At 55.3% G+C, this 24,255-nt stretch overlaps 1 protein-coding gene across 1 annotated transcript in view; it reads right to left on the bottom strand.

Moving 5' to 3' along the window:
* B4GALNT3 (beta-1,4-N-acetyl-galactosaminyltransferase 3) overlaps window positions 1–24,255 on the bottom strand; it is a 76,689-nt gene that overhangs the window by 7,695 nt on the left and 44,739 nt on the right. The window contains exons 2-14 of the mRNA XM_040972241.1: window positions 15,768–15,871; window positions 14,338–14,415; window positions 7,983–8,078; window positions 7,574–7,664; window positions 7,213–7,313; window positions 7,008–7,075; window positions 6,462–6,540; window positions 6,278–6,344; window positions 4,945–5,088; window positions 3,907–4,016; window positions 3,159–3,259; window positions 2,943–3,004; window positions 1,262–2,075 (exon numbers count right to left, since the gene is read on the bottom strand). Coding sequence (XP_040828175.1) covers window positions 1,262–2,075; window positions 2,943–3,004; window positions 3,159–3,259; window positions 3,907–4,016; window positions 4,945–5,088; window positions 6,278–6,344; window positions 6,462–6,540; window positions 7,008–7,075; window positions 7,213–7,313; window positions 7,574–7,664; window positions 7,983–8,078; window positions 14,338–14,415; window positions 15,768–15,871 — 1,915 coding nt within the window. The remainder of the gene's footprint in view (window positions 1–1,261; window positions 2,076–2,942; window positions 3,005–3,158; window positions 3,260–3,906; window positions 4,017–4,944; window positions 5,089–6,277; window positions 6,345–6,461; window positions 6,541–7,007; window positions 7,076–7,212; window positions 7,314–7,573; window positions 7,665–7,982; window positions 8,079–14,337; window positions 14,416–15,767; window positions 15,872–24,255) is intronic.

Consider the following 24,255-nt stretch of genomic DNA (forward strand, 5'->3'; position numbering starts at 1 on the left):
ACTTCCAATCCAGCTCCCTGCTTGTGGCCCGGGAAAGCAGTGGAGGATAGCCCAAAGCTTTGGGACCCTGAACCCACGTGGGAGACCTGGAAGAGGCTCCTGGTTTCGGATTGGCTCAACTCCAGCCGTTTCGGCCACCTGGGGAGTGAACTATCGGACGGAAGATCTTCCTCTCTGTCTCTCCTCCTCCCTGTAAATCTGACTTTCCAATAAAAATAAATCTTAAAAGAGAAAAGATTCTAAGTAGAGAAAGTGGAATAATTAAGAGGGGTCGCAGTGAAAGAGGTCCCCAGAGACACGAGCCCTCTTGGATGAAAACGCTGTTCAAATCAAGGCCATAACACCCACGGCCTCATTAGATAAACAGGTTCAGCCTCATTAGTCACCTGGGAAAGCAAAATCATCATGACGATGGGACAACATTTCACTTTCATGAGGATGGTTACCTGAAGCCACGCAAACAACGCAACGGTACGATATCGCATTGCTTGAACTGGAGCACTGAGAAACTCGGACCCTCAGAACGCAAAAACGACGCAGGTGACACAGAAAAGAGGCGGGAGTTTGTCGGCTGGCTGGCCACCCCCTGCCGGCAGCAGCAGCGATGCTACGGAACGGCTGCGAGGTGGAAATGACCGGGGCGTCGTCAGCGGATGAGCAAATGCACAGAATCCAACAAGTCCTTCCGCTGGAGGCTGGAGCAGGCTGCACCCACGGAAAGGAACCCCTTGGTTCACTCCACAATATGGATGAACCCCGCAAACAGGCACAAAAGCACACACACACACCACACAACTGAACTTACAGGATGTGTCCAGCACTGATGAAGAGAACAAAAGCCACAGTGGCCAGAGGCCAGAAGGAAGGCAGAACAGAAAGAAGCCACTAAAAGTCTGGGAAAGACTTTGAACGGGGACAGAAATGTTCTGGGCTTCGTTGGCAGTGCCAGCCACAACACCATGGACACACTTTCAAATCAAAGAATGGTGCATTCTAAGATGGCAGGTTTCATGATCATGAATTCACTCTTAAAAAAACAAACAAAAAAAAGTGCTAACTGCTTGGATGGATGGCAAAAGAAAGCTCCGAGCCACACTCAGGCCCTGGGGTCTGTCTCACCTTTTGGCTCTTTCCTATTCTCTCCCTGAGGGAGGGGGGCCCCATCCACCAGGTCCTCAATGCCAGGGCCCAGGCCAGCAGCCGGGGAGGGCAGCAGGTGGCCGGAGGCGGCCCGAGGCCGAGAGAGAGCCCTTTACCTTACCCCCGGCTCCGCTGGCTGAGTCTCTTGAGGAAGACACGAGCCACCTCGAGTGCCTCCTGCTCCGGGAGCAACAGATTGCCCGAGGTGTTGCAGCTCAGGTCGATCCAGTCGGTCCTCAGGGCTTGGAAGTCAAGGTTGTGAGCGCTGAAGGTCTGGTCCCAGTTGACAACAGGGTCGAACACAGGCACATACTCAAACACTTCATTCATGTCTTCTTCCTCTTCCTCTTCCTCCTCCCCTTCCTCCTCCACCTCCTCCTCTTCCTCCACCTGTTCCTCCTGGCCCACAGCGGCCACCACTTCCTCCTCCGCACCCCAAGTCCTCCTGGAGGCCTGGGGTTCCATCCTGTCGCCCCTCCTCTGCTCAGCGATGTAAGACTCCACTTGACTCAGCCACTGTGACTGCTCTAGAGTCCTGTCCGGGCCTGGTCCTGTGGGCTGGAGCCTCTTCTTCTGAGGCAGGCCTCCTGCAAGGTGTCCTGGGGGCCGCCTGGCTGGAGGAGCTAAGTCGTGGCTGGGCGTGGGGCTGGGTTTCCGCTTCCTCTCCTGTGCCAGGCGGCCAGGGAGGTTGCCAAGTCTCACTGGGAAAGGGGCCGTGGAGTTGCGCTTGGAGAAGGGAGCCAGCAGGCCAGTTCGGGGCCGGGCCAGGAGCTTCCGCAGGCTCCGGAGCCGGTAGTCCGTGACCCCCTGCCCAGGGCTGGGGAGAGGCACCTGTCGGCCCTCTGACATCCTGGCATCCCTGTCCGGGGAAGCAGGGGTCTCCTCTGCCGTGTCTGCATACTGGGATTCTTCTAGAAGGTCCTCTTCCAAACCTGCTGTTTAACGATAACCACACCTCATATCAGCGGTTTTCAAACTTACAAAAAAAAAATTTTTTTTCAATTTATTTGAAAGACAGAGACAGGGAGTTCTGCTGTCTCTTGGTCCACTCTCCAAATGCTCCCATGGCCAGTGCTGGGCCAAGCTGAAGCCAGGAGTCTGGAACTCCAGCTGGGCCCCCTCCATGGGTGGCGGGGACTCAAGCCCTGAAGTCATCAGGTGCTGCCCCCCAGGGTGCCCATCATCAGGAAACTGGAATTGGAGCAGCTCTGGATCTCGGACGCAGGTACTCAGACGTGGGATGCCAGCCTCTTACCCACGAGGCCAGAGCCCGCCCCAGTTTTCATCTTTTTTTCTAACAAGATGCACAGGACAATTCGTGACTGTGTGACACAAGAAGGAGCTCCAGCCTGGGATTCAATCCGGACCCTACTACTGGCTGCGCTGAGGGGCAAACCACTCCGCCTCGATGAAGCCAGTGCCCACACTCACACCAAAGGTACAAACCTCCACCTTTCCTAGGGCTGTGCTCAACACTGAGCAAAATGGATCCCTCCAGGAGACAAGCAGGTGTTGCGGCAGGGCACACCGAGCTGGGCTCGCGCCAGCACGCCACTGAGGGTGCCCACGGCCGCCCCTGCAGCTGACTCCAACACACTGGCAAGAGCAGTGTGGCTTCCACGGGCACCTGACTTGGGGAGGCTTTGGGTGCCGCTCTGTTCCTCACAGGTGTGGGGAGGGGTCTTGCGGTTGAGATCGGAAGCCCCTCGGGATGGAGCCGGCACGGTCTGTGCTGCCCTGGGAGCAGGTGGCAGCTGTTACCCCCACCTGGCCTGCCCCACAAGCCTCGGTGGTCGCCGTACCTGGCCGTTCCAGCCCCGGCTTCTCAGGCTGATCCATCTTCATGTACTCCTGAAAGCTGAACCTGCGGGAAGAAGGGAGGGACTGGCACCCACCGGGTCCCCAGGGCTGTGTGGGCTGCAGCAGGAGAGGAGGGGGGCGGTATATCTGTTTAAAGCGTCAGAGCAGAGGCTCCTGGGCGGGGAGGGCAGCACACAGGTGGCCGGGCGCTCATTCACCTGTCCTGGTAGTAGGCATGTTCCTGATAGAAGCACTTGTTGTGCGTCTCCATGTGGCTCAGGCGGGTGTAGTCATTGGGATAAACGAAGGACAGGTGTACCTGCAAGTGCACGAAGCAGCGGCAGAAGAGGCTGGGATCTTGAAGACAAACCAGACAGCCAGGGGAAACCCCACCCTTGGTCGGGAGTTCCCATGGAAAGTTCAATTGGATTTTCGGCCCACCTGTAGGCCTGTTCCCCAGGGCTCTCTGGACCAAATACAGGCTGAGCCCAGCCTCACACCCCACAGCCTCATCTCTTGTCCTAGTTCATACCATTCCCTCCTTCCTCGCCAGCTGATCCTCTCCCATCTCCTCTCACCACCCTCCCCACTTCTGGATGCCTTGAACACAGCTCGAGGTCACCTCCCCTCCCGGGAGCCTTCTCAATCCCATGCCACCTGCCGCCCGGCCTGGCAATCACTCGTGCCCTCAACTCCACCTCGTGGCCCCTAGAGACGACCAGCCCCTCTTCCCACATCCCCTATCCTTCCTCGGCCCCAGGTGGCTGTGAGAGGCAGGATGAAGCTGGACGCGGGGCAGAGGTGGAGTGCATGGGGGAGGAGGGGCCCTAAAGCACAGTGCCTGCTCTCAGTTCCTCCCCAGGGACCCAAGGGGACATTCAGAGTCTGTCTCACAGCCCCCCCACCCCTGTCACAGGCAGCGGTGCCCCCTTGCACACCTGCCCCCACCCAGGGCCCAGGACTTACAAACCGGAGTCCCTGGTATCGCTGCAGGGGGAGCCCGTCCACCAGGTAGCTGGGTTTGTAGGGACAATCAGGCAGCACGTGGCGGACGTGAGATTTAGGGAGCAGAGGCACTGGGGACAGTTGAGGGGAAGAGGAATGAGGGTGGGTGTGCAGCCTGAACTGGGTCTGGTTTAGAAGGCTGAGGGCTGGAATCGCGCTGTCAATCTTCTACCAGCAGCCAGGGATGCCCAACAGATGGGCACTGCTCCTTGGCTGGGCATGAGGTGCGGAGGGAAAGGAGGGCATCCAGTGAGCACCCAGCACCTTCCCGGCCTCTGGTTGTCTTTTCCTCAAGGGAGAGACTGAAGGAGCTTTGTCAGCACTTGAAATGCAAACATTCTGGAGGCTGGCACCGTGGTATAGTAGGTTAAGTCTCCACCTAACGTATTAGCATCCCATATGGACATCGGTTTGAGCCCCGACCGCTCCCCTTCTGATCCAGCGCCCTGCTGGTGGCCTGGGAAGACAGCAGAGGATGGCCCAAGGCCTAGGGACCCCGCAACCATGTGGGAGACGTAGAAGCTCCTGGCTCCTGACCAGCTCAACTCTGACCATTGCAGCTACTTGGAGGGTAAAACAGCAGATGGCTAATCTCTCTGTCTCTCCTTCTTTCTCTGTAAATCTGTCTTTCCAATAAAGTAAAATAAATCCTTTTTAAAAAGGCTGGGCAGGAGACACGGGAGAACCCTTCCTCCACTGGCTTCCAGTTCTTTCATGTCCTAGGTGATGTTTACACAAATGTCTCACTATACCGATGTGCACAACCGTACATAAACACGTCTGAATAATACAGGGGAAAGAATGGAGGAGGAGACTGAGGCTGGGGTGGGAACTGCATCATAAAAGAAACAGCGCATGCGTGTTGGATCCGACGCTGCAAGGGGGTTGGGGACAATTCTGTGGCTTTTGGGAGACTGTGCAGAAGTGACAGGCCCCCAAGGCTTCTGTTCTGTAGGGTCCCAGGAAGTGAGGAAGCAGTGCCCAGCGGCAGGGCCCCACCTTGGTAGAGGGTGTCCCGGGGGTCAGGCTGCAGCATGTCAGCGGGCGGCTGCTGGTCTCCGGGCTGGCCGTCAGGGGCACCCACGTGGCTGGCTGCTGTCTGAGGGATGTGGCCCACCTCGTCCATCCTCAGGACCGTCTCGTCTAGGCCAGGCAGGGAAGAACAGAGGCAGCTGTGAGCACCCAGCACCCCTCACCAAACGCCAGCCTGGCCGTGTCTGCGGAACCAGAGAGACTGGGCCCGATGGAAGACTGCAGGACAGGCACACCTTGCTCCTCCCCACCCTGCTGGCCCCTAACCCGGGGGAGCAGAAGGGGGTCAGCTCTCGGCTCTCTACTTTCCTCTCGGTCCCAGCCCCAACAGTTCATGTCTTCTGGGAAAGGCCAGACCTCTTCCTGTTACTGCCTGAGACTAGAAAGACAACCATCACACCCAACGTTTTAAAACGCTAGTGGAAGGGTTCATTCTGCATAACCATTTTGGAAGTCACGCAGAACATTTGCATCACATGCATTTTTCATATATGCTTTTTATCCGAGAGGCAGACAGGGAGCAAGACGAGTGGATGAGAATTCCAGTTCTGCAGCAACAGCTACAGCTGAAGCTGACATCCGGGAACTCAACTGCGTTTTCCTCACGGGCAGCGGGGGTCCCATGATTCAGGCCATGACTGCTGCCTCTTCACGCCCGCTGGACTCAGTGCCCACAGCCTCAGCCCTTCGCACCCGACACCCCGGCACTTGCCCGTCCCTCCCCCTCCTGCCAGCTTTGCGTGGAAGCCACAGGGCCCACACCCTGCTTCGTACTCCACAGCTACCCGGCAGCTTACCACCTGCGCCTCCTGCTTGGCACATCAGTGACTTTCGGCTGCCAACCGGCCCATTCCTCGTGCCCCACAGCCTCCCCAGCACCTACTGCTGCCCCCCATGGGTGGTGGTTTCCTCTTTCCTCCAGATACGAGGTAAGCCACAAGTAAGCCAGGGGCAGAGTTCTTTCATGGTTAACCTCAAGCTGGCTTTTCCTGCTTTAATTTTTCAAGAACCACTGGTTGGCTCATGTGTACGTGCCATGCTGGAGTGGGCAGGGGCATCTTTCTGAGTCCCAGCGGCTTCCCCAAGGGGTTGCTAAGGACCCCTGACCTTAAGATCCTCACCCCACCTACGTCCCCACCCACAGCCCTGAGCTTTGGCCTTCACTGTTCCCGCCCCCCCCCATCCTCAGCACCCTTGCCTTGCCCGGTGCTGCAGGGTGGGTGGGAGGGGCTGCTGAGCCCCCAGTGTAGTGTTGGCACCACCCTGGGTCGGACTCCACGTCGGGGCAGAGCCTACTCACTTGCAAAGAGGGACAGGGAAGGGGAGTCGATGATGGTGAACTTGGCCCCGGGGTCACTCCTTCGCCACTGTAGGAGGAGACAGGGTGGGTGTGCCAGGTTGAAGGCAGCTGATGTCTAACAGGGGTCCTGGGGGCGGCGGGTGGCAAGGAGCTCGGAGAGGTGGGAAGGGCGGGGGGCACTCACCGCCACCTCCACGTGGTCCGTGCCCTGGTCATTCTGCTTGTGCAGCACCTCGAAGTAGTACCTGCGGGAAGCTGAGAGGCTGGCGGGACAGAGGGACACGTGGAGGGTTGTGGGCCACTCCCACTCCAACCTTCCCTCTGCTCTTACATCCCCAACCCTGGACGTTTGCTCAGTATCACACGGGTACAAGTAGTGGGGCTGCAGTTTGTCAGCCACTACTGTTCTAAGTTGCCTGGATAGGGTCACCCACTAGGCCTTTTCACAGAGAACCTCAAGCCTGTGCCTGCGCAGGTGCGGACAGGCGTTGTGTTCAAACAGCCACCAGGTGGCGCTCTTGACCTTAGCTTTCGCTCCCTAAAGCGATTCCGGTCGGGACAGACCGGCTACTCCAGCCATGGAGGGCCAGGAGACCGGAGCCCTGTCTCCCAGTCCTGAGTGTCACTGAGTGGCTAGCTATGTGGCCTTCCATGAGCCGGGCCCCTCCGTGGGCCCCTGTCACAGGCTGGCAGTCTCCCGGGCACACCAATATAACTCCCCTATACTCACCTCACCGGCTTGGAAATTTGACTCCGAAATTTCCCAAACTCTCCTGGGGCCGTCCACTCCTTTCCAGTCTGGGGCGTGGGGAATAAAGGGGAGGGGAACCAGGAAGGACAAGGGAGATGGAGGACAGAGAGGAAGTGGGTGAAGTGGGCGGTTAGGAGGTGCACGCTGACCCGGGCTAGCGGTTCCTGGGGTCTTCCGAGCCTACCTTGCCCACGCTGGCCAGCAGTTGAAGTCCTGAAACCTGGTCGTCATGGCTCAGCCAGAACTCGGCGTTGTCGTCTGAGGCGATGGCAAACTGGACTTTCCCTGGGCAGAGGGGGAGAGCGTCCGGTAGGGCAAGAGGGGCTGGGCACACAGGCGTGTGTGCAGTTGTGCCTCCCTTGTAAAGCCGGGCTTTCCACATCGAGGGAGACAGTGGGGACTCGGGGATGGCAGCCCACCCACCACACTGGGGAGCCACACGGCCCCGAGACTCAGTGGGCCCAGGCGGATGTCCTAGCTGCCGGCTCCGTGCCCCGTACAACCCTGCAACAGGAGGAAGGGCCGGCCTTCGGGGCTGGACTCACCGTCGGTGAAGGGGTGCAGGTAGCCAAAGATGCGGAGGCCGTAATTGGTCCATCGGGGGGACACAGCCAGCTTCCTCAGGGTTGTGCGGATCTAAGCCAAGGAGAAGAGGGAAGAGGAGCTGAAGAAATCGGGATGCTTGGGACTGCAGGGCGAGTCCAGAGGGGCCTCCGGACTGAACCCTCCCCCTCGTGTCACTGCAATCAGGTGACCTTGGATAGCGCACAGCAGCACAATTGCACCCGATGGCCGTGAAGTCACCCCTTTGCAAACGGAAATGACAAAATGACGCAGGGTGACACCTCCCTGGGACGGAGCAAGGGGAGTGAGGGTGGGGAGGCGCAGGGAGGGGAGAGGGCCCCAGCTAGGGGAGCTGCCCCAGGGGGACAGGGCGGCACAGCAGGCACTCACGTGGGGGTACAGTGGGAAGTGCAGGTTCCTCCGGAGCTGCTGGATGGAGCTGCCACACCAGTCCTCGAACACGTGCAGGTTGGCCCGGCCCCGGAACTGCACAGCAGAGGTGTGAACAAAGGTGAGCAGCCACGCACGCCTGCCTCGCTGCCGCAGGGGCCACAAGGGACAGACACAGGCCCAGGGTGCAGACACAGCCCATACAGCTGCTACCTCTGGCATTGATGAGGGCTGGCCCTAGGAATGGAGCCTGTTTTCCTTGCCATGCACACACACACACACACACACACACACACACACACCCCTGCTGCTCCTTCCAATGTGGAAAAGCGGCTGCCTGACCTTTCCAAGAGAGAACGGGTATAGCCATGATGGGCTTCCAGCTAAAGCCTGGCTCTCCCACCTGCCCCCTTCCTGCCTGCTGCCCACAGCCATCTGCTTCCTGTGTCCCTGCGCCCCCACGCCCACCAGGGGGAAGCCCACAGCATGGCACTGCAGGTGGCCCCTGGGATCTGGCTCCACCTCTCTGGAGCCTGCTGCAGGTAGCCTGCGGACCAGGAGGGGCCTAGGGGGATGCCCCGTGGCCTTGGTGAGGAACACAAACGGGCCTGGAGGCCTGCAGCAGAGGGAAGGGCTAAGGCAGGGAAGGGCTGGACGCTGTCAACAAGCAGAGAGGGGAGCCTGGGGTGTGGTCCCAATGTACCCTCTGAGTCTCCGGACATCCCACCTCGGGCGGAGGCGAACTCCTTTCCAGGAGGTAGTGCCTCCCCACAGGCCTTGCCCTTCCCTCCCCACACCGGAGCTCAGCAGGTGTCAGAGCTGAGCTGCCCTTAGGAAAATGGAGCGGCACAGGCAGGGCCCTGCACCTGGGGCCCAGGTCTTCAGCAATGGGGTCCTGAGGGTGTCCGGGGTCTAGAAAGGTTAGCACCTCACCAGGGACACGGGCAGCCTCTGGGGACCGCTGCCCGGAGCTGGGTCCAGAAGAGACCCTGGGAAGCCTGTCTCTCGCTGCCCCTTGAGCCACATGCTGCCTCCTGGGCACTCTGGCTCGGTAGGTGCTAGGAATGTGAGTCCCACTCGCAGGAACAGGAGTGGGGGTCGGGTGGTGGGGACGCGCTCGGGTCTGACGGAAGAAAGAGGCCATTGTGTTCCTTCTGGGCGAATTACTCAAGTCCAGCGTACAAGCCACGGTTGTCGCCGACAAATGGCCTGTTCTCTGTGCCTCCCTGGGAGGAGCGAGGCGGATGGGGGGAGGGCCGTGCCACCGGAGAAGCCTGCGTTCGGCCTCGAGGCCAGAGGCCAAGGGAGTGGGCAGGGAGCGCGGTGGTGGCGAGGGAGGCATGATGCCCCGCTTCCCTGCTGTGTGTGCGTGGCGGGAGGAGGGCTTTCTTAGGGTAGGCATGGAGGGAACCCGAGCAGCCCTCTGGGGCCCAGGCACTGCCCCAGCTGGGAGGCAGCCCCGTGACCTGGGGGCCTGACAAGCTGGCAGGCCTGCGACCCTCCATCCCCCGCCCACCACCCAACCCCTGTCATCCAGCAGGGTGGCAAGGCGGGCTGAGGAGGCTGGGCAGACACCAGCAGGGCAACTCTTGGCTGTAGGCGGCCAAAGACAATTTAGGAACTGCCAGTCAGATAAACTCCTGTGACGTGATGCATTGCGGATCCTGGTTTTGCAAGGGCACAGGCGTGGGGAGGGGGAGGCTGCAGTGTGGATCAGGAGGGCGAGGCCGCTGATGGACCCTCACCTGGGACAACCACTCAACCCCCACAGCCCCACGGCACTGCCAGGCCTGCCGGACCCTGCACTGCACTCACTCACCCACCGGGCTCAACTTGAACTGGTGTGAAGGACAGCCCCTGAGCAAATCTGAGCACAAGCTCCAAAGGGCCTCCCAACAGGCCTTCAAACAAAAGCTCACCTAGGGGCCCAGCGCGGTAGCCTAGTGGCTAAAAAATCCCCCACTCAGCATGTACCGGATTCCCATGTGGGTGCCAATTCGTATCCTGGCTGCTACACTCCCATCCAGCTCCCTGTTCGTGGCCTGGGAAAGCAGTCGAGGACGGCCCAAAGCCTTGCGACCTGCACCTATGTGGGAGACCCGGAAGAAGCTCCTGGCTCCTGGCTTCAGATCGGAGTTCAGGTCAGGCCATTGCGGCCACTTGGGGAGTCACCCAACAGATGGAAGACCTGTCTCTCCTCTCTGTAAATCTGACTTTCCAATAAAAAATAAATCTTAAAACCACACACACCCCTTCCCTTCTCCTCACGCCAGCAGAGCCCACTCCTGGCTCGGAAGGCCTTGGAATAGTTCTCTCTGCGAGGCCTCTTCTAACTCCCCCAGCACAGCTGCTGGCTCCCTCCACGTGGACCCAACACCTCTTACCTGTCTTGAGTGAACAGAGGTTGGCAGGTGCCAAGAACAACACACTCATTCATTTGTTCCGCAAGCACCGTCTGCTCTGTCCAGTTCAAGATGGAGGAGGTGTGTGAACACTGTCCTGGGGGGGAGGTGCCCAGGGGCATGGAGTGTGGGGGGGGGGGGTGGCAGCTCTCTGCCTTCAACCCAGAAAAAGCCCACCATCACAGGATGTAAGCACCCAGGACCCCCACTCCATCAGACCAGCCCACCTGCCTGGGGCTTGAGCTGCAGGGCCACAGAGCGCAGGAGGCCGCAGCCCAGCAGGGCCATCTGGCCACCACCGGCTCCCATTCACCAGACTCCAGTCCGAGTTCCAGGGAACTCCATCTGTATGAGAGTGTGGGATCGAGTCCCCACAGCTCTGCTTCGATCCATCTCCCTGCTACTGCACCCCAGAAGATCAGCAGAAGATGGCTCAAGTATTCGGGGCCCTGCCACCCACAGAGGACACTTGGATGGACCTAGCCCAGCAGCCAGCTGGCCTTGCGGCCAACTGGGAAGTGAATTCTATAACTCGGGATTTCAAATAGATCTGTAAAGTAAACCGAAGCACACAATAAAACAGGACGGCAGCCATGGGCACCTCAAGAGTGGGAGTCTGGGTCCCAGCCCTGGCTTACCAAAGCCAGAACAAAACTTCTGCGCAAATTGGACTTTCTCCTATCTGACCTTAAACTCACCAAATTTCCTCCTTTTTAAGTAACTCGCAGAACAATGGAACTAAGACCAAGTTTACTTGGAAGTCAAAACACTGTAAAATCCATGCATTTATTGATAATAGGCATTTTCCATGACCTCAGAAAGGTCTCTTAAAGGCATGGTTTTCAAGATGTTGGCACCACCCCAAAGATTTTTTTTTTTTAATTTTGCTTCCACAAACTTGGGGCAGCACCTTGGTATTTGGGTTTTGACTGGAGGAGCCAATTAGCAGACTGAGCGCTCAGGTCAGCACTCAGGTCTATGACTGACCAACACAGACCTTGGCACTGGGAAGACGCTCACGAGCTTGAGGTTTGAGTCCACGCCAGGTAAGCGGCTGAAAACAGCTACTGCAGGAAGGCCAGCCACCTGTGCCAGGCCTTAGAGAGTCACCCATGACCCCGGAGCCCCTGAGCTGCAGCCAAGACGGGCAGCAGACTGCCACTGTTCTCTCAGGTTCCGTCCTGCCAGGCTCTGGGCCAACTCCGTGACCTGCAGGGGAGCTGGTAACCCCTGGGAGCCCTCCGGTCAGGGCAGGACAGGACACTGCTGACAGCTCACAGAGGCTTGGCAGAAAGAGCCACCCTTGTCCCCCTATGCTGTTATCAGCAGGCAAGCATCGGGGACACTGAGCCCCAGGAGTGGAGAGCCCGGGGCCGGGCTGGATACCAGGAGGGGGCCCCTCTGCAGCTGTGTGACCAGATGACCTAACTCCACAGTCTCTTACTCTTTTTGGTAAAATAAGCAGGCCGGATCAGCACTTTGCTAAGGAGCCTCTGTTAGCTGTCGTTAATACTGAAACAAGCAGGGCCCGGCAGCTAAAATCCTCACCTTGAAAGTTCCAGGATCCCACATGGGCACCAGTTCTAATCCTGCCAGCCCCTATTTCCCATCCAGCTCCCTGCTTGTGGCCTGGGAAAGCAGTCGAGGGTGGTCCAAAGCCTTGGGATCCTGCACCTGTGTGGGAGACCTGGAAAGAAGTTCCTGGCTCCCGGCTTCGGATCGGCGCAGCACCAGCCACTGCGCTCACTTGGGGAGTGAAACATCGGATGGAAGATCTTCTCTGTCTCTCCTCCTTTCTGTATATCTGACTTTGCAATAAAAATAAATCTTTTTTTTAAAAAAAATACTGAAACAAACAGAAACAAAACCGTGCACAGACTTGTGGCCTAACGGTATAGTCGCTGGTAGAGATGGCCAGGTGTACCATCAGAGTGCCTGCTTTGAGTCCCCTCCGGCTCCTGACTCCAGCCACTGGCTCCCTGCCACCCACACAGGATGCTGGGTGCTGGCTTGGACCTCATTTGCGAAGTGAACTTTACACGGGAGCATCTAATCTCAGAACCAAAAGGTCACACCTACCTATCAAAATATTAAATATGCGTTTCAAAGGTCACCTGTTTGCATCAGTATTTAATATGTAATAAATGTCTAGTTTTTACATATTCATCTATATTTCTATATATCCTTAACTGACCTAAAAAGCTGGAGGAATTAACAACACACAAGGAAGGAAATAATTGGTTCTGCCGGAAAAGCAATCCGAGCTGTCCTTTAAAGAAGGCTAGGTCCCCAGACCAATTCATCTCAGATGCCACTTCTTTTCATCACAGTATCTCCAGGTGGGGTGGGCATAATGATGTCACCTCGTGCAGGTGTGCCAGCGTGGTAACCCAGCCTGTCTCAGGGTTTTACAGAAAGAGGCAGTTTCACGGTGTGGATAACCTACCACCACTTTCAGGACAATGCTGCCTCCTGCCCTTCCACCCCAGCACAAGTGGGTGGCTTGGAACTAAAACCACCCAGGTTGAAAAGATAAAGCCGAGATAGGTGCGGGCCAATACCCCTCAGCCAGGAAAAGGAATCTATGGCCGCAGGCCCCAAGGCTCCAAGGAGAGCTGCAAAATGGGAAAGCCAAGCATTGGAAAGTCAGATATACAGAGAGGAAGATCTTCCGTCCGATGGTTCACTCCCCAAGTGGTTGCAATGGCTGGAGCTGAGCCGATCCAGAGCCAGGAGCCAGGAGCCAGGAGCCAGGATCTTCTTCTGGGTATCCCACATGGGTACAACAGGGTCCCTAGGCTTTGAGCCGTCCTCAACTGCTTTCGCAGGCCACAAGCAGGGAGCTGGATGGGAAGTGGGGCCACCAGGACACAAACCGGCGCCTATATGGGATCCCGGCGCATGTAAGCTGAGGACTTTAGCCGCTAGGCTACTGCACTGGGCCCAAGTTTATGCTTCTATGCCTGAAGCAGTGGGCCACCCTGCAAGGCACTGTCCTCAGAGACAGCTTACACCTGCTAGTGAACTCCCCGAGCCTCCAGGTCTTCACCTGCAGAACGCCTTCCTAAGGAAGTGGCTTCTTGATGGTGATGCCGCCTTTGACCCGTGGTGCCATGCCACGTTTTCTAACAGCAGAATTGCCTAGCGCGTGCTCCTTAGAGCACCCATCTCAGAGAACCTTAATACTATTTCATAGGAAAAAAAAATAAGATCGTGGAGCGGCAAGTTAACGGGGACATGCTGAGCTAAACCCAGAGAAACAGGCTGCTCGGATGCTTCCCCATGTTAATGTGGTTCCAAGACGGGGGGGCAGGATCAAGCTGGCTTTTAAAATTCATCTAGCGGAGGCCCGGCGCGGTGGCACAGTGGTTAAGGTCCTCGCCTTGCACGCCCGGGATCCCATATGGACGCCGGTTCTAATCCTGGTGGCCCCGCTTCCCATCCAGCTCCCTGCTACTCCAGCCATCACCTCCCAGGCCACCCAGGCCACCCACCCATAGGAGAGTGGATCAGATGCAGAAGCAAGACAAGATCCCAAGCACCCTGATATGGGGTGCAGGCATCCCAAGTGCTTAGCCTGTTATACCCCACTCAACTGCGGGTTCCACTGTGAGTTTCTCTGTCTCTGATTTTGAAGAAGAGGAGGAAGAAAGTGGAAGAAAGTGGAGTGTGTGGAAGTGACTCGCACGGCCATGAAAGCCTCCTTCGGAGCCTGTCGCTCCCATCCAAGATAGGCGGATCACGGCACCATCTTCCAGGGACATAAAGCTGGCGTGGGAAGACACGCAGCGCCTGGCACGCCGCAGGCCTTCAGCGAAAGCCAGTGCTCCTCTCCAGCGAGGCAGAGTGTTAAAAATAGCCATTCTCAGAAAGCTGCTGGGGCTCTGCGCGACCACCCATGGACATTCATGTTTAGCCCTCACCAAGCACAGGGCCGGAGGACAGCCCCTCACCTCCGACAGCCAGGGGACGGCCTTGTTCCACTTCAGGTAGCTGCTGTTACTGCTCCCATCTTGGTCCATTCCTTGGTCCTGGAGAGAGAGCAAGAAGTTGATGAGAAGAGCGGAGTGAGAAACCGAGGGCAGAACAGCACTGGGGACCCAAGGACGTGGGCATGGCAGAGCCGCCCGAGACACCTGCTTCCCACGTCTAAAGGGCCACGTTTTGAGTCCCGGCTCCACTGCAGACTCCAGCTGCCTGCTAACGGGCAGCAGTGTGGGGAGTGACCCTTCCTGCCCCTTAAAGCTTGCCAAGGGACACTCCTGTCGCTGTATTCCATCACACCCTCAGCCACACTCTCAGGTTCTTCTATCTTCCCCTATCAAAAGTGACTCCGGTGCTATGTCGATCTGAAGCCAGGAGCCAGGAGCTCTTCCAGGTCTCCTACGCAGGTGCAGGGTTCCAAGGCCTTAGGCCATCGTCGACTGCTTTCCCAGGCCACAAGCAGGGAGCTGGATGGGAAGCGGGGCTGCCGGGATTAGAACCAGCGCCCATATGGGATCCTGGTGCGTTCAAGGCGAGGACTTTAGCCACTAGGCCATCACGCCGGGCCCCAAAAGTGACTTCTCATGACACCGGGCCCCTCTATGCACAGGCTCCTGACACATTCTTCCTCTCCATCCCTCAGGGCTCTGACCCAAGAAGTGGGATCCCCTCAGGAACACCCCAACACCCCCATGAGGCAGGCCCGCTTCTGTGCTAGGCTCAGTGTTGGGGCTCCACACTCCGCTGGACTCTGGTTTCCTTAATCTGCCTCCCTAGCGAATGTTGGCCACACCTGCTACTGTTTTATAAACTGTACCACCAGCTAACTGCCAGGAGGGACATCTGTCCGCTGCGTCATCTCCGACTCCTGGCACCTGCTAGCCAGTATCCTCTCTAAGGTAGAACAAGGGGCCAGTGCTGAGGCACAGCAAGGCAAGCTGCCCTTGTGACCACAGCATCACCTATGGGTGCCTGTCCCACGTGTCCAGGCTCCTGCCACCCATGTGAGGGACCAGAATGGAATTCTCCGGCTTGTTGCAGCCGTTTGGGGAATGAACCAGTAGATGCAAGTTCTCTCTCTCTCTCTCTCTCGAACTCTAACTTCCAAATAGAAAATATTCAGGTAGGACACCCAGTTTGAGATGGAGACCATGGGCCTGCAATGGCTCAGTCTTGGGCTCTCTGAACTAGCCTTATTCTGCTGAAGCCAGGAAATTCAGGCCTGTGGCAGCCACGCCATGGACACGTCCACTGCACAGCTGGGGAACCTTGGATGCCGGGCTAGGACTCTCAGACATCATAATGGAAATTCCACAAGGCCACAGGGCATGGAGATGGCGGGCACGGGTAGGCCCGGTGAAACATAGCAGCAGGGGAAAAGGCCAACCCTGCCCCGTACCTTGAGGTTCAACCTTTGGGGGCGGTGGAACTGGAGATTCGGGTCCACAGCTGGCATATTCCTGCTGGTCAGTGCTTTGGCCAGTTCTCGCCAGCTGCCATACCCTATGGAAGAGGAGGACCAGATGAGCACCAACACACATACGAGACGCACACATCTGCAAGAGTGTGCAGGCGTGGGGGTGGGGCGGCAGGGCCGGCCTCCTCCTCCTCCTCCTCCTCCTCGTCCCACAGTCATTCTGAAGTGGAAGCAGGAAGCAATGACAGACCTGACCGGAGTCAAAGGTCAACAGGGCAGAGCAAGGGATGGAGCTTAGATCCGTCTGAATCCGCTGGCTTCCCTGAGTCACAGACCGAGCCAGGCCAGGTGAGCTATAAGTCATTGTCCTCCCCCAGCTGGGAGGCCCTGGCCCCCACCACGCCATTCATCAGCAGGTTGCTGGACAGGGGAGACGCGAAAGGGTGGGGGTTTGTCAAACACATTTATGAACAGCTAAAGATGTCAGATGCAACTCGTGGGCTGCTTCAGAGGCTGTGTAGGAAATGTGCACCCTGAAGACTCAGGACCCAGCTGCTTCCACACATCTGGGAAGGCAACACGCCAAACCACGGAGGCCGGGCGCGAGCAAGTGGGGAGAGGAAGTGGCTGGAGCGCACACATGTGTCCACAAAGAAGCACAGAGGTAAGAGAGGCTGTGCTGAGCAACACACACACACACACACACACACACACACCCGCACGCCCAGCACCACCCCGGGGCAGGGGGACAAGGCACAAGCCGGAAGGAGACTGCGGGCTTGGACCAAACCACTGCTGGCTGAAAACTGGGGTCAAAGACCATCAGCGCTGGAAGGCTTCCGTTGAGCTGGCAGTCGGCATTCAGGCTGGTAAACTGACTGAGGAGGACTCAGGGCAAATACTGCCAAGGCTGAGACCCAAACCAAAGTGGACAGCTGCTGCTGTCCCCACAACAGCTTCATCCAGGTGCCTGCTTTGAGCCACTCCCTTCTACTTCCAATCATGCTGCCCACAGATGCGCACCCTGGCAGGCTTGTGGCTCCAGATAGGAGTTGTGAATTTTGGGGGGATTCCTGCCTAGCATAGCCCTGGCTATCATAGTAAATCAGAGGACAGGAAAACTCTCAAATAAAATGAAAATCAATTTTGAAAGTGCTCCCAAGTCCTACATCCTCCATTTTTTGGGTGAACGCAGGGAAAAGCCATATGATTATCTGCCCATCCCCACTCAAACCCATGAGCAAAGCAGAAGCCGTGGTCCTCTCTGTTCAGCGCCAAGGGGCTGCTGGTCGGGTACGGTGGCTCGGGGACCCGGGTGACGTTTAGTTAGACTGTGAGTAACACCAGACAGGCGCCGCCTGGCTTCTGCACTGGGGGGCTTGGTCAGTTCTTCCTTGAGCCTCCTCCTGCAAGGAATGGCATCTTCTAGCAAAGGAACAGGTGCATCCACGCCGTGTGTCCACGCCAGGCGTGGAGGACTGTCCAGCAGGCACATGCTCTCTCACGTCACACCAGAGCTCTGCAGCTCTCACCATGGCAGTGAAGCAGTGGACTCCCTCCTTGGCCAACCGCTGGGCTCCTCGCAGCCATCTTTGCAAGGGAGCCTCATCATTTCTTTCTTCTTCTTTTTTTTTTTAGATTACTCATTTTTATTGGAAAGTCAGATATACAGAAAGCAGGAAAGAGAAAAATCTTCCATCTGATGATTCACTTCTCAAGTGAACACAATAGCTGGAGTTCAGTTGATTTGAAGCCAGAAGCCAGGAGTTTCCCCGGGGTCTCCCACACGGGTGCAGGGTCCCAAGGACTTGGGCCGTCCTTGACTGCTTTCCCAGGCCACAAGCAGGGAGCTGGATGGGAAGTGGAGCTGCCGGGATTAGAACAAACACCCATGTGGGATCCTGGTGCATGCAAAGTGAGGATTTTAGCCACTAGACTACTGCACTAGGCCTCCTCATTGTTTCTTTAAAAAAAAAAAAAAGAATTACGTGGAAGGCAGAGGGAAAGAGGTTTTTTGGTCTGCTGGTTCCTTTCTTGGATGGCTTTGACAATAGGTCTGGACCAGACAGAAGCCAGGAGCCTGGAATTCCATCCAGGTCTCCCACGGGGATGGCAAACTGGGCCATCTTCAGCTGCCTTCCCAGGTGCATTATCAGGGAGCTGGATCAGAAGCAGAGCGGCTGGAACTTGTGCCAGTGCTCTCAACACTCACACCACATCACATCATCATCCCCAAGAGGCCTCGTCATCCTGCAGCTGGTCCTGGACCTACCTGACCCAATCTTCGGCAAAAATCCGGCTAAGCCAGTTGGGCAAGACTCCCTCCGCCCTTGCTGGGTGATCATCCTCCACACTGCATCAGGTTCCCCTGTCTCCCACCCTTGCCTTCAGCAACAATCCTATAAGGACAGTCGAGCCAGGAACCCTCCCAACCCTGATGTCTCCCCACCTCCACCCACTACCCTGCTGTGAATTCCCAAATGTCTCCTCCATTTTCAGGACTGACTCAGCTCTGTATGAAGTTTCTGAATAGCGTGTGCCATGCTGGCGCATTCCGCTCGCACACAGAGCAGGGCAGGACACTCCCCGTGGACCAGGACAAATTCACCACAGGGGAGGGGCCCTGCTCGTGAGTCACAGGAGATCGGCCCAGTCTCCAGCCATCAGGAAACGAACTCCTCGCAGACTTCACGGGCGTAGTAAAACACGCAGGCAGGGGTCCGGTGTGAGAGCTGTCTGCTTGTGTACCTACCACTTACACCAGTGCCTGAGCAAGGCCAAGTAACCTCTCTGGCCTTGGTCTCTTCATTCAGATGGTGGGGATCGAAACGCCAGCCCAGCGACTGGGGATGGAATTTTGCGCCGGCCGGAGTGCGCTGTCTGATACAATGGGAGTTCTCTCTTCTTCCTCACAGTTTCTGAGTTTAGGGTTTGCGATGTGTCAGAAGATGTGAGTCCCAATTAACTTTGACTTTTATAAGCTGTAAATAACCAATGACTGTCCAATGTTCTTCTCTCTTTTCTCTGACTACCGAGAAGTCAGCAGGCAGTGGGCACAGTAAATAAATAAATAATAAACATGCACATATATCATTTGCCAAGGTGGACATGTGTCATGAATGGTGAGAACATTCATGCTCTGTATTTTAAGTGTCTGGGTTCGGGCCCGGTGTAATAGCCTAGTGGCTGAAGTCCTCTCCTTGAATGCACCAGGATGCCATACGGGCACCTGTTCTAATCCCGGCAGCCCCATTTCCCCTCTCCACCTCTCTGCTTGTGGCTTAGGAAAGCAGTTGAGGATGGCCCAAAGTCTTGGGACCCTGCACCCGAGTGGGAGATCTGGAACAAGTTCCTGGCTCCTGGCTTCGGATTGGCTCAGCTCCAGTCATTGTGCCCACTTGGGGAGTGAACCAGTGGATGGAAGATCTCTCCCTGTGTTTCTCCTTCTCTCTGTAAATCTGCCTTTCCAATACAAATAAATAATCAATCTTTTTTTTTTTTAAAGAAAAAGTGTCTAGCTTCAGTGCTGGCTCTGGCTCCTACGCTGGCTGCCTGCTCAGGCAGCAAATGACAGCTGGACCAGTCGAGTCCTTGCTACCCATGTGAGAGAATCGGCTAAGTTCCTCGCTCCTGGTGTCTGCCGTGGCCCAGTCATTACACACGCACATCTGTGCAATGAGCCAGCAAATGGGATCTGTTCATTCATCCATCTCTCTCTAATAGGTAAATAACTTAGTTTTCAAAAACAGGTGAATAATCCTTTCTCCTTGTCAAAGGTCGCTCCTCTGCCCCACCATGCCCCAGGCAGTTGCACTCACCGTATGCTGTGCTCCACATTTGCATATCCTCTCACTTCCTGTCTGCCTGTGCATTAATCACGCCCCTGCTTGGCCTGCCTGGGAGAACTTGGGAGCTCAAGAATGTGTTGATTTAACTCTTGACACTTGTCACTTACCCTCTAGTAAGCAAACCTTCCCAGCTCCCGGCCAGACCTCTCCTCCCACAACGCCAGCTGCCAGGGTCTGTTTCCCCTGCAACAGGTGTCACTTCTGCGCCAGGAGACAGACACTCGGCTCTCCGGTGACAGATAAAGCACCACCGTGGGCCTCAGATTCCACTCCCACAAAGCGAGGCAGCAGAAACAGTGCCAACCTCCCATCCCCGGGTAGCCGCTTCAAGGGCTGAAGATCACCATCTCGGCTCGCGGCTGAAGGTACAGCCTGTGTATATACCCCTTTGTGCTTCCTCTCTTGCACTCTCCCACATGTCATTTTACTGCTCCTCTGGCCTCCCTGTTGTGTGCTGTATCCTCTCCGTTCAAGAAGTCACAGACGCCCAGAGGAAAACCTGGGGGCCTCTGCTCTGGTGGGACAGGTTAAGGCAGCGTCAGCAGCCACAGATGAGCACCAATTCGAGTCCTGGCTGCTCCACTGCCCATCCAACTCCCTGCTAACACACCTGAAAGAGAAGCAGCAGAGGGCCCAAGGGCATGGGTCCCTGCACCCACATGAGACACCTGAAAGATGTTCTAGGCTCCTGGCTTTGGCCAGCCCAGCCACTGTAGCCATTTGGGAGTGAACCAGCAGACGGAAGATTTCTCTCTGCAACTCATCTTCAAATAATAAATAAACAAATCTTTAAAAGAAAAAAGCCACCTCTGTATAGAATGTGGGTATCTTCAGGGTTAAGCCATGTGGATACTTCCCTCAAAGGATATACACTTTAAAAAAAGGAAAATCAGGCCCAGGATTCAGGGCCCGGAACGCAGTACCCACTCAGCACAACACAGATTCATAATCTATGATTCCTTGCACTGTTGCAGATTGGGAACACGCTTGCATCTCTGGACCCCTGGGCGGATGGTCTTGTCATGCATCTGGCTCATTCACCCCAGAGAGGAAGGAGTTCCCCTTACTGCTCAGGCAGGGTTAGTGTCCCAGACTCACAGGGAGAACTGCAGGCCTGAGCCTCCCAACCCCATCCCTGGGGGATGCAACACTTCAAAGTGCTGTTGACCTCACCTGTGAGGAGTTCGCATTAAATCTGCATATAGGTATAAAATCCTAAAACCTATTAATAAGCTGCTGGTCTCAGGTGGTCGCTGTGGCACAGAGGCTTAAGCCACCACCTGTACTACCATATGAACACCGGTTCAAGTCCCAGCTGCTCCACTTCCCATCCAGCATTTGGGGCTGGGAAAAGCAAGAAGATGATTCAAGAACTCGGGCCATTACACCTAAGTAGGAGAGCTGGACGGAGTTCCAAGTTCCTAGTTCTGGCCTGGCCCAGCCTCAGCTGTTGCGGTCACTTGGAGAGTGAACCAGCAGATGGAAGGTCCGTCTCTCCCTCACTCTGTAACTGACTTTCAAATCAATCAATCCTTCAAAGGAAGGAAGGTAAGGAAAAAAAGGGAAAGACCCTAAGAAGCTGACCCCCAACATAGCCAACCCATAGCTTACTATCAGAAAAATCCTCCCCAAATCACTCCTAAAATAACATAATCAGAGCTCTACCCATGGCCAAGAAAGCCTGTTCCAAGGTACACAGCTGGCTAACTGCTTTTGCTCCAAATTCATTGTAATAAAGGTGATGCTAATAGCACCCAAGCACTCCACCCTGCTCCCCCCATGTGGGTGCAGGAGCGGCCAGGACTAGAATCCACATCCATACGGACGGTCAGCCTGGCAGGCAGTGGTTTAACCGGCCGTACTACAACTCCTGCTCTATTGTGCTGTTTATTTTCACTGTGAAGAGAAAGAAGAGTGTGAGGCTCATGGGGAGCTGTGAGGGAGCCCGGGAGGCCCCAAGGATCTGTTCACATCATCCAGTGGTCTACACTGAGAGCACCAACATCAGCTCCAAATGGAGGAGACCCACCCCTATCCGTCACTGCCACATCTGACAGCTTGCTTGTGTACCGAAGGATCACATCCACCTGCAGACATCACCGAGTACACACAGCGGATTGGTCCATGAGTAAAGACAGTAAACAGGAGTCAGAAGATGGAACACTTCCCCGTTCCTCCAAACCCCGACGAAGGCCACCTCCCAGCACCAATGGAAACAACTCGGATGCCAGAAGGGTCAGGTTTGGCCCACCGGCTGAGGCGGCAGTTAGGGTGTTCCACACCAGAATTCCTGGGTCCAATTCTGGAACTCCAGATTTTATAGGAATTTGGGGAGGAAACTGGCAGATGGGAGCTCTGTATTCCCTGCTCAAAGCAAACATAACTAAAGTAGAATGCCAACAGGAAAGTCATGTCTGAAAGAATCCGTGCAATGGGTGCATCCCGCTGCTCTGTCCCAGCCTTGAGGTGGGGTTTACATCTCCCCAGAGCCAGAGGAAGCGGCGAGAGGAAGAGCCTGGGCTGGTTGCTTTCATACGTACTACCCACGGGTCCATGGTGAATACGGATTTGCTGAGCAGCCCCAGACTCTGCATGGATTTAGTTAGTCTCACCAGAGACTAAAACTGGAATGAGAAAAAAATGATGAAAGTCAGGGGCGCTGCTCTGAGATGGGGCCCTTGTCCCCCTAGAGGACACGAGGCTGTCAAGGAACACCCAGTGCTCAGCTCCACACCTGCGTAGATGAAAAAGTAGGGACCGTGGCTCCATCCCTAGGGGAGCACTTGGGAATCACTCACACAGAGCTGTTGTGATTAAACCACCAGGGCCCTGCAGGGGCGTGGACAGTCCAGACAGTCTCTGCCTGTCACCTGGGCGGTGACACTAAGGCAGACACAGCTGTGTGGCCAAGCCTTTGCTTTCCACTCCATGATACTCCAGAGACAACTTGATGCAATCATAAGCATTGTTAATGCAACTCTAATAATTAATGGCTATGGGTTAGGCATATATTTTACTTAGGCCTGTGTATACATATACCTATGTATATTAAAGAAAATAAATTCTCTTCGTTTACTTAAAGATTTATTCTATTTATTTGAAAAGCAGAGTTCAAGAGAAGGAGAGACAGAAAGAGAGAGAGGTCCTTCATCCACTGGTTCTTTCCCCAGATGGCTGCAGCAGTTAGGTCTGAACCAGCCCGAAGCCAGGAGCTCAGCCTCCAGGTTTCCCATGTGGAGACAGGAGCCCAAGCATTTGGGTCATCTTCTGTTCTCTCCGAAGGAGCATTAGCAGGGAGCTGGATTGGAAGTAGAGCAGCCAGGACACCAAGTCAGGCCTTGATGGGATGCCTGCTATGAAATGACTCTGGCCCCAAATTATTTTATTTACTGTAATAACCCTACAGGAAGTCAAGGCTTAGAACTTGAAAATGCTGGACCTGGCACGATGGCACAGTGACTAAATCCTCACCTTGCAAGCATCAAGATCCCAGAAGGGCACCAGTTTGTGTCCTGGCTGCTCTACTTCTCCTCCAGCTCCCTGCTTGTGGCCTGGGCAAGCAGTGAAGGACGACCCAAAGCATTGGGACCCTGCACCCACGTGGGAGACCTGGAGGAGCTCCTGGTTCCTGGTTTAGGATCAGCGCAGCACCAGTCGTTGCGGTCACTTGGGGAGTGAACCATTGGACGGAAGATCTCTCCTCCTCTCTGAATATCTGGCTTTCCAATAATAAATCTTTTTAAAAAAAAAAAAGCCTATGGACTTAATTCTCCTACTCTATTTTGAATGTGCTTGGGAATTTTTATCCACCCTGTTCTCACCCATGATCCCTGGGTGTCCATTTACTCACCAGATACCCCATTTTCCTATCCCCTCCACAATGCCCTTTACACACACACAAACACACACACACACACACACACACACACACCCCTCAAGCCAGTTCTTTCTTTTTTTAAACAGGAAGAAAAATAGAAATTTACAATGCCATGAAGCTAAATAACATGCTACTGGATATGATAGTTTCCATTACGGTTACTGTACATCCCCTTAAATGAAAACCCACAAAAACAAAATCAACAACAGTAAGTAAACAAAAGGAACTAAAAACAACATGAAAAGGTTAGATACCACATGTTTGCCTTAATTTAACCTGTAATATATTTTTTGAACCTGTAATTAACACTGTCTCAACCCATGTGATTTGAAAAATTGAACTTGCATTATTTTTAACATATTGTTTACTCAAAACTATGTCAATTAATTCCATAACATTGCATATTGTTGCTGATGTTATGTTGGGGCTTTTAATTGACCGGGATTTTACTCTTTTAGCTCTACCTTCAGACCAGAGAAGGTCTCCCCAAGAAGCCGTTGAACTTATCTGGACAATAAGGTGCCGGACTCAATGCTGGGTATATGCTTGCAACGAAGGAATCTCAGCTGAACTTGAACTGTGGTTATGCAAAAAGATGGAGGAATCCACCATGGTGGAGAGGGTTATGGGAAGGGTGGGGGGAATCCCAGTACCTATAAAACTGTGTCACATAATACAATGTTATTAACAATAAAAAAAAAAACATGAAGTAACGTGCTACTGAATGACTAGTGTGTTGCTGAAG

Source organism: Ochotona curzoniae, unplaced genomic scaffold (assembly GCF_017591425.1).
Source record: "Ochotona curzoniae isolate NIBS_2020 unplaced genomic scaffold, NIBS_Ocur_1.0 contig_2235, whole genome shotgun sequence".
Taxonomy (NCBI): Eukaryota; Metazoa; Chordata; class Mammalia; order Lagomorpha; family Ochotonidae; genus Ochotona; species Ochotona curzoniae.